The following is a 15,134-nucleotide window of genomic DNA, read 5'->3' as shown; positions in this document are numbered from 1 at the left end:
AATGTAAAAAAAAAGTGTTAATAAAGGTCATTTAACCCCTTCCCTAATAAAAGTTTGAATCACCCCCCTTTTCCCATAAAAAAAAATAAAACAGTGTAAAAAAAAAAAATAAACATATGTGGTATCGCCGCGTGCGTAAATGTCCGAACTATAAAAAGATATCATTAATTGAACCGCACGGTCAATGGCGTACACGCAAAAAAATTCCAAAGTCCAAAAAAGCGTATTTTGGTCACTTTTTATACCATTAAAAAAATGAATAAAAAGTGATCAAAAAGTCCGATCAAAACAAATATCATACCGATAAACACTTCAGATCACGACGCAAAAAATGAGTCCTCATACCGCCCTGTACGTGGAAAAATAAAAAAGTTATAGGGGTCAGAAGATGACATTTTTAAACGTATATGTTACGCCGAGCGCTCCGGGTCCCCGCTCCTCCCCGGAGCGCTCGCTACACTTCCCTCACTGCAGCGCCCCGGTCGGTTCCACGGACCCGGGGCGCTGCGTTACCACCTCCGGCCGGGATGCGATTCGCGATGCGGGTAGCGCCCGCTCGCGATGCGCACCCCGGCTCCCGTACCTTACTCGCTCCCCGTCAGTTCTGTCCCGGCGCGCGCGGCCCCGCTCCCTAGGGCGCGCGCGCGCCGGGTCTTTGCGATTTAAAGGGCCACTGCACCGCTGATTGGTGCAGTGGTTCCAATTAGTGTTTACACCTGTGCACTTCCCTATATCACCTCACTTCCCCTTCACTCCCTCGCCGGATCTTGTTGCCCTAGTGCCAGTGAAAGCGTTCCTTGTGTGTTCCTTGCCTGTGATTCCAGACCTTCTGCCGTTGCCCCTGACTACGATCCTTGCTGCCTGCCCCGACCTTCTGCTACGTCCGACCTTGCTTCTGCCTACTCCCTTGTACCGCGCCTATCTTCAGCAGCCAGAGAGGTTGAGCCGTTGCTAGGGGATACGACCTGGTCACTACCGCCGCAGCAAGACCATCCCGCTTTGCGGCGGGCTCTGGTGAAAACCAGTAGTGACTTAGAACCGATCCTCTAGCACGGTCCACGCCAATCCCTCTCTGGCACAGAGGATCCACTACCTGCCAGCCGGCATCGTGACAGTAGATCCGGCCATGGATCCCGCTGAAGTTCCTCTGCCAGTTGTCGCTGACCTCACCACGGTGGTCGCCCAGCAGTCACAACAGATTGCGCAACAAGGCCAACAGCTGTCTCAACTGACTGTTATGCTACAACAGTTACTACCACAGCTCCAGCAATCATCTCCTCCGCCAGCTCCTGTACCTCCTCCGCAGCGAGTGGCCGCTTCTGGAATACGACTATCCTTGCCGGATAAATTTGATGGGGACTCTAAGTTTTGCCGTGGCTTTCTTTCCCAATGTTCATTACACTTGGAGATGATGTCGGACCAGTTCCCCACTGAAAGGTCTAAGGTGGCTTTCGTAGTCAGCCTGCTGTCTGGAAAAGCCCTGGCTTGGGCCACACCGCTCTGGGACCGCAATGACCCCGTCACTGCCTCTGTACACTCCTTCTTCTCGGAAATTCGAAGTGTCTTTGAGGAACCTGCCCGAGCCTCTTCTGCTGAGACTGCCCTGTTGAACCTGGTCCAGGGTAATTCTTCCGTTGGCGAGTATGCCGTACAGTTCCGTACCCTTGCTTCAGAATTATCCTGGAATAATGAGGCACTCTGCGCGACCTTTAAAAAAGGCCTATCCAGCAACATTAAAGATGTTCTGGCCGCACGAGAAATCCCTGCTAACCTACATGAACTCATCCATCTTGCCACTCGCATTGACATGCGTTTTTCCGAACGGCGTCAGGAGCTCCGCCAGGATATGGACTCTGTTCGCACGAGGCGTTTCTTCTCCCCGGCTCCTCTCTCCTCTGGTCCCCTGCAATCTGTTCCTGTGCCTCCCGCCGTGGAGGCTATGCAGGTCGACCGGTCTCGCCTGACACCCCAAGAGAGGACACGACGCCGCATGGAGAATCTCTGCCTGTACTGTGCTAGTACCGAACACTTCCTGAAGGATTGTCCTATCCGTCCTCCCCGCCTGGAAAGACGTCCGCTGACTCCGCACAAGGGTGAGACAGTCCTTGATGTCTACTCTGCTTCTCCACGTCTTACTGTGCCTGTGCGGATGTCTGCCTCTGCCTTCTCCTTCTCTGCTGTGGCCTTCTTGGACTCTGGATCTGCAGGAAATTTCATCTTAGCCTCTCTCGTCAACAGGTTCAACATCCCGGTGACCAGTCTCGCCAGACCCCTCTACATCAATTGTGTAAACAATGAAAGATTGGACTGTACTATACGTTTCCGCACGGAGCCCCTTCTAATGTGCATCGGATCTCATCACGAGAGGATTGAACTGTTGGTCCTCCCCAATTGCACTTCTGAAATCCTTCTTGGACTTCCCTGGCTTCAACTCCATTCCCCAATCCTGGATTGGTCCACTGGGGAGATCAAGAGTTGGGGGCCCTCTTGTTCCAAGGACTGCTTAAAACCGGTTCCCAGTAAACCTTGCCGTGTCCCTGTGCTTCCTCATGTAACCGGTCTCCCTAAGGCCTATATGGACTTTGCGGACGTTTTTTGCAAAAAACAAGCTGAGACTCTACCTCCTCACAGGCCTTATGATTGTCCCATTGACCTCCTCCCGGGCACTACTCCACCCCGGGGCAGAATCTATCCTCTGTCCGTCCCAGAGACTCTTGCCATGTCTGAATACGTCCAAGAAAATTTAAAAAAGGGCTTTATCCGTAAATCCTCCTCTCCTGCCGGAGCCGGATTTTTCTTTGTGTCCAAAAAAGATGGCTCTCTACGTCCTTGCATTGACTACCGCGGTCTTAATAAAATCACGGTTAAGAACCGCTACCCCCTACCCCTCATCTCTGAACTCTTTGATCGTCTCCAAGGTGCCCATATTTTTACCAAACTGGACTTAAGAGGTGCTTATAATCTCATCCGCATCAGAGAGGGGGATGAATGGAAAACGGCATTTAACACCAGAGATGGACACTTTGAGTATCTGGTCATGCCCTTTGGTCTATGCAACGCCCCTGCCGTCTTCCAAGACTTTGTTAATGAAATTTTTCGTGATCTACTATACTCCTGTGTTGTTGTATATCTGGACGATATCCTGATTTTTTCTGCCAATCTTGAAGAACACCGCCAGCATGTCCGTATGGTTCTTCAGAGACTTCGTGATAATCAACTCTATGCCAAAATAGAGAAATGTCTGTTTGAATGCCAATCTCTTCCTTTTCTAGGATACTTGGTCTCTGGCCAGGGACTACAAATGGACCCAGATAAACTCTCTGCCGTCTTAGATTGGCCACGCCCCTCCGGACTCCGTGCCATCCAACGTTTTTTGGGGTTCGCCAATTATTACAGGCAATTTATTCCACATTTTTCTACCATTGTGGCTCCTATTGTGGCTTTAACAAAAAAAAATGCCGATCCCAAGTCTTGGCCTCCTCAAGCGGAAGACGCCTTTAAACGACTCAAGTCTGCCTTTTCTTCGGCTCCCGTGCTCTCCAGACCTGACCCATCTAAACCCTTCCTATTGGAGGTTGATGCCTCCTCAGTGGGAGCTGGAGCTGTCCTTCTACAAAAAAACTCTTCCGGGCATGCTGTTACTTGTGGTTTTTTTTCCAGGACCTTCTCTCCGGCGGAGAGGAACTACTCCATCGGGGATCGAGAGCTTCTAGCCATTAAATTAGCACTTGAGGAATGGAGGCATCTGCTGGAGGGATCAAGATTTCCAGTTATTATTTACACCGATCACAAGAACCTCTCCTACCTCCAGTCTGCCCAACGGCTGAATCCTCGTCAGGCCAGGTGGTCTCTGTTCTTTGCCCGATTTAATTTTGAAATTCACTTTCGGCCTGCTGATAAAAACATTAGGGCCGATGCTCTCTCTCGTTCCTCAGATGCCTCTGAAATTGAACTCTCTCCTCAACACATCATTCCTCCTGACTGCCTGATTTCCACTTCTCCAGCCTCCATCAGGCAAACTCCTCCAGGAAAGACCTTTGTTTCTCCACGCCAACGCCTTGGGATCCTCAAATGGGGCCACTCCTCCCATCTCGCAGGTCATGCGGGCATCAAGAAATCTGTGCAACTCATCTCTCGCTTCTATTGGTGGCCGACTCTAGAGACTGATGTGGTGGACTTTGTGCGAGCCTGCACTATCTGTGCCCGGGATAAGACTCCTCGCCAGAAGCCCGCTGGTTTTCTTCATCCTCTACCTGTCCCCGAACAACCTTGGTCTCTGATTGGTATGGATTTTATTACTGACTTACCCCCATCCCATGGCAACACTGTTATTTGGGTGGTCGTTGATCGATTCTCCAAAATGGCACATTTCATCCCTCTTCCTGGTCTTCCTTCAGCGCCTCAGTTGGCTAAACAATTTTTTGTACACATTTTTCGTCTTCACGGGTTGCCTACACAGATCGTCTCGGATAGAGGCGTCCAATTTGTGTCTAAATTCTGGAGGGCTCTCTGTAAACAACTCAAGATTAAATTAAATTTTTCTTCTGCATACCATCCTCAATCCAATGGACAAGTAGAGAGAATTAACCAGATCTTGGGTGACTATTTACGACATTTTGTTTCCTCCCGCCAGGATGACTGGGCAGATCTTCTACCTTGGGCCGAATTCTCGTATAATTTCAGAATCTCTGAATCTTCCTCCAAATCTCCGTTTTTCGTGGTGTACGGCCGTCACCCTCTTCCCCCCCTCCCTACCCCCTTGCCCTCTGGTCTGCCCGCTGTGGATGAAATTTCTCGTGATCTTTCCACCATATGGAAAGAGACCCAAAATTCTCTCTTACAGGCTTCTTCTCGCATGAAGAGATTCGCAGATAAGAAAAGAAGAGCTCCTCCCATTTTTTCCCCTGGAGACAAGGTATGGCTCTCCGCTAAATATGTCCGTTTCCGTGTCCCGAGCTATAAGTTGGGACCACGCTATCTTGGTCCTTTTAAAGTTTTGTGTCAAATTAATCCTGTCTCTTACAAACTTCTTCTTCCTCCTTCTCTTCGTATCCCTAATGCCTTTCACGTCTCTCTTCTTAAACCTCTCATCCTCAACCGTTTTTCTCCTAAATCTGTTCCTCCCACTCCTGTTTCCGGCTCCTCGGACATCTTCTCTGTCAAAGAGATTTTGGCCTCTAAAAAGGTCAGGGGAAGAACTTTTTTTTTAGTGGATTGGGAGGGTTGTGGTCCAGAAGAGAGGTCCTGGGAACCTGAGGACAATATCCTGGACAAAAGTCTGATCCTCAGGTTCTCAGGCCCCAAGAAGAGGGGGAGACCCAAGGGGGGGGGTACTGTTACGCCGAGCGCTCCGGGTCCCCGCTCCTCCCCGGAGCGCTCGCTACACTTCCCTCACTGCAGCGCCCCGGTCGGTTCCACGGACCCGGGGCGCTGCGTTACCACCTCCGGCCGGGATGCGATTCGCGATGCGGGTAGCGCCCGCTCGCGATGCGCACCCCGGCTCCCGTACCTTACTCGCTCCCCGTCAGTTCTGTCCCGGCGCGCGCGGCCCCGCTCCCTAGGGCGCGCGCGCGCCGGGTCTTTGCGATTTAAAGGGCCACTGCACCGCTGATTGGTGCAGTGGTTCCAATTAGTGTTTACACCTGTGCACTTCCCTATATCACCTCACTTCCCCTTCACTCCCTCGCCGGATCTTGTTGCCCTAGTGCCAGTGAAAGCGTTCCTTGTGTGTTCCTTGCCTGTGATTCCAGACCTTCTGCCGTTGCCCCTGACTACGATCCTTGCTGCCTGCCCCGACCTTCTGCTACGTCCGACCTTGCTTCTGCCTACTCCCTTGTACCGCGCCTATCTTCAGCAGCCAGAGAGGTTGAGCCGTTGCTAGGGGATACGACCTGGTCACTACCGCCGCAGCAAGACCATCCCGCTTTGCGGCGGGCTCTGGTGAAAACCAGTAGTGACTTAGAACCGATCCTCTAGCACGGTCCACGCCAATCCCTCTCTGGCACAGAGGATCCACTACCTGCCAGCCGGCATCGTGACAGTATACATTTTCCTGCATGTAGTTATGATTTTTTCCAGAAGTGCGACAAAATCAAACCTATATAAGTAGGGTATCATTTTAACCGTATGGACCTACAGAGTAATGATAAGGTGTAATTTTTACCGAAATATGCACTGCGTAGAAACGGAAGCCCCCAAAAGTTACAAAATGGCGTTTTTTTTCCGATTTTGTCGCACAATGATTTTTTTTTCCGTTTCGCTGTGCATTTTTGGGTAAAATGACTAATGTCACTGCAAAGTAGAATTGGCGACGCAAAAAATAAGCCATAATATGGATTTTTAGGTGGAAAATTGAAAGGGTTATGATTTTTAAAAGGTAAGGAGGAAAAAACGAAAGTGCAAAAACGGAAAAACCCTGAGTCCTTAAGGGGTTAAAGGGGTATTCCAAGTTTAACCACTTATCCCCTATGCACAGCATAGGAGATAAGTGTAAGAACGCTAGGGTCTGACTCCTGGGACACTCCACAATCAAAAACCCGCTCCTGAGATGCACCCTAGAATAGAGTAGTGAGCTGTTGATGCATGCTACCACTTTTTTTATTGTACTTACTCTATACTCAGCAGAAGGGTACAAGCGCAACTTACTTCACTGTTCTGAAAGGCCAGTTTTCAAGATTGTGTGTGTGTGTGTTTGGGGGTCCAAGGATCAGAACAACCATCATCTGACACATCTCCTATCCTGTATTTTTAGTAGGAATGCTTCTTTATAAGGCCTGTTTGTGTGTTTTTACCAAAGCCAGAAGTAGATCTCAGAGACGGGAACAATATTAAGGGATGCTTTATACATTATACATCCATTCCAGTATGTGGCTCAGAAAACTGCATAAAAAGAAGATGGCTGAATTTCTGTGTTTACAGTTACTATGAATAAAATATGGAAATGTGCTGCCACCTGCTGGTAGATAACAGTAACAGAATGTGAGTGGTCATAGTCTTTTTTGGTTAAATGTAAGTTCCTGTTACTTATAAGACTGTTTCAGTTTAACCTTAAAATTAGACATATATATACACCCTGGTAACGTTCCGCGACTATGCATGTGCTTCATACCCATTGAGTATCAGCCAGGACTCACCACTAATTCTGGACATCAGCATGATAGGCAATGACCTACATTAACTCTTCAGATGCCACTATCAAAGTCAATTGCGGTATATAAAACTGTTACAATAATATTGCCAGTCAGATAGTGGGGCTGTTCTGGACCTCCACTTGCCCTCCACCCTGGCATCAGATTAGTGCTCTGAATTTACAGGCTTCCTTGGCAGGCTGTGAAGGCATAGCACCAATGCTATTCAATAATCATATGCTATGGCATAGCCTTGAAAGTGTTTGTAATATAAATAGAAATATTTGTAATAGTCCCCAATAGGCACTAAAAACATTTGTGATAAAATTATTAGAAAATAGCATTAGTAGGAGGTTTGGGCTGTTGCTGGCAAAGTATCTACTTACATTTTTTTTTTTACGCATCCCTACCATATTTGAGGGCACAGAGACCTAGACATGGGTGCTTTATGATTATTCTGCCATCTTCTTCCACTTCACAGTAGTGATTGGCGGTAAACTAGTAAAATGGTGTATTTAACACAGGTTTTGGGTGCTGGACAAAAATGCACCAGATTTTCAAAACTCCAGGCACCATTTTTTAAAATCTGGTTGAAATAGCTCAGTGGAGCTTACAAAACTGCACAAACATTTTTTTTTTTTAAAGGTGTTATCCACCATAAGTTGATTTTAGTACGTACCTGCCAGACAGTAATGGACATGCTTAGGAAGGATCTGCGCTTGTCTTGGGGCTAAATAGCTATGTTGTGATATTACCATAACACTGTGGCTAGCTTTTTGTAAACTGGTGTTTCCTGTTTGACTTTTCTTTTTTTGACTACAAATCCCATAATTCCATTTTCCTCCCTCCCACACATCAGCCACCCCACCAATTGAAATATAAATGAGCTGCATCCATTCAAAAGACCTGCGGTTTTCAATCAGGGTGCCTACAGCTGTTGCATTAGTTGCAGATTGAACTCTCTCCCACCAAGCGATCGCTCCAACCATTGAAGCAGACAGGCTCCCTGTCATCAGCTGACTAGTCAGTCAGGTCTCGGTCGCATTGCAACCTGAGAAAAATCTGAGACAACAGTAATTTTGTATGCTGTTAAAAATAAATATTGGGGTGAAAATCACATAAGAATTGTGAGAGAAAACCGTCACACACAGGTAAATACACTATATTATGAACTACACTAACTTTACAGCCCCTGTAGCATAGTCAAATAAAAAAAAATCCTGGAATACCCCTTTAATATGTCCCCCAGTATCTCTGGGGTTTCAGATTGGTTAAGATGACAACTGTAATATTTGTGGGTGTCTATGGTGGTTATGGTTTATAACTTTATATGAAAGGAGGTCTAGGGTGGGTTAGTGGTCAACACCTATTGCATCAAAGGGTCAATTAAATCCATTTTATTCAATTATCTAAATCCATTTTATTGTTTTCAAGTAAGTCCAAAATTCTCTGCTTATTAAGTAAAAAAATAATATGTTGGAGCTCAAAAGTCTATAGATATTGGAATAATAATTTATTTAATATGTATAAAATAACATACATTAATGGGTGGTTAACAGGGCCCTTGTGAATCCACCCCTTAAAATAGCCACAAATAAAATCACATGAATATTGCACTGTGTAGGTATCAAATATAGCCAATACGTAGAATACCACCAATTATAACCACTAGTTTGTGGATTTAGATACAGTAGTCTGTGACAGCTGAGCTGGTCTTATACGGAATGACTGGAGTAACTTTTATGATTCCACAATAAAGTGCATAACTCCAGATAATTGTATTATATCCAAGTAAATGTCTGTAACAGTTCCAAGCTTGGAAATAAGGTGCAATGATTGTCTATTTATCTCTTATCCTTATATCGCACATTCCGGCACAGATAAATATCCAAACAGACAAGATGTTGTACAGGGCGATATCTGCCCGATATCTCTTAGTGATAATATTGTCACACACAGCGATAAGTAGATTGTATCCAACATCACCCTCCGGAGGATCATAGATCTGGTGCTGCGCACCTCTCCCCTCGTGGGGGCTCCGGGTGTTTGTGAGTAGATAGTTGCGCTGTGCATCTGTAGATGTTGGCAGTGCGGCCGACTGGATTAGCGATCCCCATATGCTCGCGCTCTCAGCGTTTGTCAGCGTAGATAGCGTGAAGACTTTGCCAGCAACACTGGCCTTGCTTCCTCGTGGATGCTGAGCTTGTGCTGGGATCACTCTGATGACAGAGGATGGTTTCAGGTGATTGACAACAGCTAAGTAGAGGTGTATATTCGTGGTAGCGAGAAAATATCAAGCTATAGGTGGTATTACTAGACTTAGTATACAGTTTTGGAAACTGGACACATTTCAGAAGCAGCCATAGGCTACGAGCCATAGCTATCACAGACTACTGTATCTAATTCCACTAACTAGTGGCTATAATTGGTGGTATTCCCCTTATTGGCTATATTTCATTCCTACACAATGCAATATTCATGTGATTTTATTTGTGGCTATTTTAAGGGGTGGTTTCACAAGGGCCCTGTGAACCACTTATTTATGTATGTTATTTCATACATATTAAATAAATTATTATTCCAATATCCATAGACTTTTGAGCTCCAACATATTATTATTTCACTTTCCATGCATTTTTACACCGTGGGTATAGGTGTTGGTTTGGGTTGCTCAGTCTAGCCAGTGCCATTTAGTATCAATTGAGCTGTATCCATTATTTTTTAAGTTTATACCATACCTTTATTGAAGTAAAAGTTCCATCTTTTTGATAAAGAGCTTCACATGCAAACTATGGGACTCCTATCAATCGTAAGAATAAAGTGAGCGCAGCTCTGCTTTATCACTGCATCCCCATCTGAACTTCAGCAAGCCACATTCAGTCAAAAGTGAACCAAAATATCATTGAGATTTAAATGAAAGAATCTGACTGTAAACATAAGAAGTGATTGATCTTGAGGGTACTTACCAATGTTGTAATAATCCCGAGGGCAAAAACAACCTTGGCCATCTGATAGAAATAACAATGCTGTGCTGACATCTCCGATCTCTCCCAGGAGTGATTTATCCTGGGTTTTATCTTCTTCTATTCTGCTGGTTCTATTAAGCTAGGATTAGAAGGCAAAAAAAGGTGCCTTTGTTGTGTGTAACGGTCTCCCCACCTTCCAGTGTTGCCATAGATCCTATAACCAACTAAACGGATCACTGATCTGTAATTGCTCTCCTAATAGAATTCAGATTTCTTTCTTTAAATGGAAAACTGTCAGCCCATTCACGCACACTAAACCTCATACACTGGGTTATAGTGTGGGTGAAAAGGAGTCCAACGAGGGGTCACTTACTTAACTATGTCCAGTAGGTCCTGAGATATGTCCCCCAGAAGATCCACTGCTGAATTCAGTGAATCGAGCAGTGGGGATGGGGATTCGCAGGGGGCATTACTTCATCGGCTTAATTTACATATTCATTGTCTGTGACTCCACATCCTAGTTAAGACGAGTCACTAAGCCCCGCCCCCTGCGAAGCTAACTGCGCGATTCACTGAATTCAGCAGTTGATCTTCTGGGGGACATATCTCAGGACCTACTGGACATATTTACTGGACTCCTGTTCACCCACAATATAACCCAGTGTATGAGTGTGTTAGTGTTTAGTGTGGGTGTGGGTGAACAGGCTGACAGTGTTCCCTTTATTTTTTTGAGCAGTGTATATATTAAAGGAAAACTAAGATAACACATCCTAGATCTGAAAGAATGAACTAATCGTATGAAATACTTTCGTCTTTACATGGTTGAATGTGCTGACAACAAAATCACACAAAAATTATCAATGGAAATCAAATTTATCAACCCATGGAGGTCTGGATATGGAGTCACACTCAAAATCAAAGTGGAAACCACACTACAGGCTGATCCAACTTTGATGTAATGTCCTTTAAACAAGTCAAAATTAGGCTCAGTAGTGTGTGTGGCCTCCACATGCCCGTATGACCTCCCTACAATGCCTGGGCATGCTGCTGATGAGGTGGTGGATGGTCTCCTGAGGGATGTCCTCCCAGACCTGGACTAAAGCATCCTCCAACTCCTGGACATTCTTTGGTGCAACGTGGCGTTAGTGGATGGAGCAAGACATGATGTCCCAGATGTCCCTCAATCGGATTCAGGTCTGGGGAACAGGCGGGCCAGTCCATAGCATCAACGCCTTCCTCTTGCAGGAACTGCTGACACACTCCAGCCACATGAGGTGTAGTATTGTCTTGCATTAGGAGGAACCCAGGGCCAACCGCATCAGCATATGGTCTCACAAGGGGTCTGAGGATCTCATCTCAGTACCTAATGGCAGTCAGGCTACCTCTGGCAAGCACATGGAGGGCTGTATGGCCCCCAAAGTAATGCCCCCCCCCACACCCTTAGTGACCCACTGCCAAACCGGTCATGCTGGAGGATGTTGCAGGCAGCAGAACATTCTCCACAGCAACTCCAGACTCTGTCACGTCTTTCGCATGTGCTCAGTGTGAACCTGCTTTCATCTGTGAAAAGCACAGGGCACCAGTGGCAAATTTGCCAATCTTGGTGTTTTCTGGCAAATGCCAAACGTCCTGCATGATGTTGGGCTGTAAGCACAACCCCCACCTGTGGATGTCGGGCCCTCATTCCACCATCATGGAGTCTGTTTCTGACCGTTTGAGTGGACACATGCACATTTGTGGCCGGCTGGAAGTCATTTTGCAGGGCTCTGGCAGTGATCCTCCTGCTCCTCCTTGCACAAAGGCAGAGGTAGCGGTCCTGCTGCTGGGTTGTTGCCCTCCTACGGCCTCCTCCACGTCTCCTGATGTACTGGCCTGTCTCCTGGTAGTGCCTCCATGCTCTGGACACTACGCTGACAGGCACAGCAAACCTTCTTGCCACAGCTCGCATTGATGTGCCATCCTGAATGAGCTGCACTACCTGAGCCACTTGTGTGGGTTGTAGGCTCCATCTCATGCTACCACTAGAGTGCACCGTCAGCATTTAAAAGTGACCAAAACATCAGCCAGGAAGCATAGGAACTGAGAAGTGGTCTGTGGTCACCACCTATAGAACCACTTCTTTATTGGGGGTGTCTTGCTAATTGCCTATAATTTCCACCTGTTGTCTGTTCCCTTTGCACAACAGCATGTGAAATTGATTGTCAATCAGTGTTGCTTCCTAAGTGGATAGTGTGATTTCACAGAAGTGTGATTGACTTGGAGTTACATTGTGTTCCCTTTATTTTTTTGAGCAGTGTAGTACATTCTATACAAGTTAAAATGTAACTTATTTTCAAAGGAAAGTAGCAGACTGTCCAAAATATAATTTCAGTGATGTCTCAAGTTTGCTCTCAAATAGGATAGTGACAATTAATTACAAATACTTATAGAGATTTGTTTGATGTAAAACTCAGCTTTCTAGTAAAAAAAAATCTCTAACAAATACAAGATTTGCGATAGTGTTGTGAAAAACAACTATCACTGAAAAACCAAACTCCACCGAAAATAATTATTGAATATGCATTAAAGGAAAACTGTCAGATATTTTCTCCCGCAATATCCACAGGTACTGGTGGATAGTGCGGGAGACACTGATTAAAATGAGCCCTACCTTGCCTGGATCCGCCCGGCCGTTCGCCCGCAATTGTACTTTTATTCTATGTGTATATCTTGCTATAACTGGCATGGGCGGGGCTTCTGCAGGTTAAATTGCACTGACATCAGCGCTGCTTATGAATATTCATCCCCCTCCCTCCAGTTAGTAGCGGCGAAGTGAGGGAGAACTGGAGGGAGGGGGGATGAATATTTCTAAGCGGCGCTGACATCAGTGCCAGTTAGCATGCAGAAGCCCCGCCCGTACCAGTTACAGCAAGATATACACATAGAATAAAAGTACAATTGCGGGCAAACGGCCAGGCGGATCTGGGCAAGCTAGGGCTCATTGGAATCAGCGCCTCCCACACTATTCAACAGTACCTGTGGATAGTGCGGGATAAAATATCTGACAATTTTCCTTTAAAAGATATAACAACCAAAATAAAAAATGATCCCTGACAAGAGAAAGACAAAATTTATTTGCAAATTTGGGATACAAGTTTCCCTTTCAAAATAAAACTGATTAACAATTTGCATGAAAAAAATAAAAATAATTTTCATGTCTTATTTCTTAAGGCAATTGACAACGCATTTCATTAGGGAAGCCCTTGCTTTGTCAGGTTAGATGACCATATGATCTGACAAGGGGTTCCCTTGTGAATTGAAGGATCATTTTGGGAACACCTGGACAATTAACTTTTTTTTATTGTTTACAAAAAATACATAAAAACCTGTTAATCCACCTAGACACCCCAAAGTGTTGGGAATTAGCTCATATACATATAATCTTGCACAATATTTTGATCAGTTTCTACAGCTATGAAAGGGGGATTGATGGGATAGCTAACAGTTAAAGACCAAAGTTTGAGTTGGACCGAGCTATCCAAATAATGCACCCTAGTTGCGGAGATAGAGAGATAAACAGAAAAAGGAAGGATTTGGAGCTCTTGTTCTAAAAATATATGGGCAATGATGAGTTATAGAGATGAGCGAATTTTCGAAAATTCGATTCAACCAATTCGCCGAATTTTCTGAAAAAATGTGGCTCGATCCAAATTTATTTGTGGCAAATTTCTGCCCTACAGAGAGCCTCAATAGGGGTATAGAACACTTTGCCTTGCTGTAACACGAATAAGGTGTGTGCTGGGTTAGTGAAATAATACTGTTATTCAGTATGACATGCAGATCAGAGGTGGCGCTATTAGAATCACTGATTGCGGAACAATGACAGAGCCTTGAGGTGGCATCAGTCTGAGGAGAACATATAGTGGCTGAATGACACAGCCTGGAGTTGGCAGCAGCATGAGGAGACCACATAGCGGCTAAATGACACAGCCTTGAGTTGGCGGCAGCATGAGGAGACCACATAGTGGCTGAATGACACAGCCTGGAGTTGGCGGCAGCATGAGGAGACCACATAGTGGCTAAATGACACAGCCTGGAGTTGGCGGCAGCATATAGTGGCTGAATGACACAGCCTGGAGTTGGCAGCAGCATGAGGAGACCACATAGTAGCTGAATGACACAGCCTGGAGGTGGCAGAAGCATGAGGAGACCATGTAGTGGCTGAATGACACAGCCTGGAGGTGGTAGTAGCATGAGGAGAACATATGGTGGCAGTATGAGACAGCTTGGAGCTGGCATCAGCATGAGGAGAACATATGGTGGCAGAATGAGACTGCCTGGAGGTGGCAGCAGCATCAGGAGTCCTGAAAGTGGCCCGGTGACAGAGTGGTGCGGTGGGTGGCAATACCGGTACCCGGTGACAAAGGTGGGTGAAAAAAGGAGAACATGGCATCAGATGTGTGTCATCAGGAGGGTGACAGGATCAGAATAGTAGCTGAGGCAGGTAGGCAGAAGAAAACGATCTCTTTTGTAAAAGTGTTACAAAAGTAAGTATTGAGGATGTGCATTACGTAAAACTTAACTTTAAATAATATGCTTAGGATAAAAAATATGGACTCAAAATTATTATTTTTTTAAATCAAACAAAAGGAAAGGTGTGCAAAAAACACCATGGGCCACCTACACCACCAAGTATTGATGTGATACAAAGACCTCTAAAAGGTGGAAGGGAACAAGGTATGGTCCATTGTGACCAGTGGGGGTAAAAACTTCCCCTGTAAGGCCTTACTCTCGCATTATTAATTCCCTTCTTGGCAAGTGTTACTCGCCCTAAAAAGGGTGGCCCCACACAGGAACCTCTCCCTATTTCCCCATACAAACACTGCCATTTCCCAGGGTTTTTAGGTGGAAATAGGGATTGGTTTCTGTGTGGGGCCGCCCTTTTTAAGACGAGTAACACTTTCCTCGAAAAGGTGGAAGGGAACAACGTATTGTCGATTTGTAGCAGGTGGGGTAAAATCTTCCCCTGTAAGGCCCTACTCTCGCCCTATTTATTCCCTTC

At 45.9% G+C, this 15,134-nt stretch overlaps 1 protein-coding gene across 4 annotated transcripts in view; it reads right to left on the bottom strand.

The window, feature by feature from the left end:
- Positions 1 to 10,496, bottom strand: part of LOC130304158 (uncharacterized) — a 33,550-nt gene extending 23,054 nt beyond the window's left edge. For 2 of the 4 annotated variants that reach the window (XM_056551908.1, XM_056551910.1), the window contains exon 1: positions 10,094 to 10,496. In XM_056551908.1, the coding sequence (XP_056407883.1) occupies positions 10,094 to 10,165 (72 nt within the window). In that variant the 5' untranslated portion in view covers positions 10,166 to 10,496. Of the gene's footprint in view, positions 1 to 6,610; positions 6,884 to 10,093 lie in introns of those variants that run through there. The other 2 variants (XM_056551912.1, XM_056551911.1) reach the window with 2 other exon arrangements.
- Positions 10,497 to 15,134: the final 4,638 nt, after the last annotated feature.

This window comes from Hyla sarda, chromosome 1 (assembly GCF_029499605.1).
Source record: "Hyla sarda isolate aHylSar1 chromosome 1, aHylSar1.hap1, whole genome shotgun sequence".
Taxonomy (NCBI): Eukaryota; Metazoa; Chordata; class Amphibia; order Anura; family Hylidae; genus Hyla; species Hyla sarda.
The sequence above is the reverse complement of the archived record's forward strand: the minus strand, read 5'-3'. Positions and strand labels throughout refer to the sequence as shown.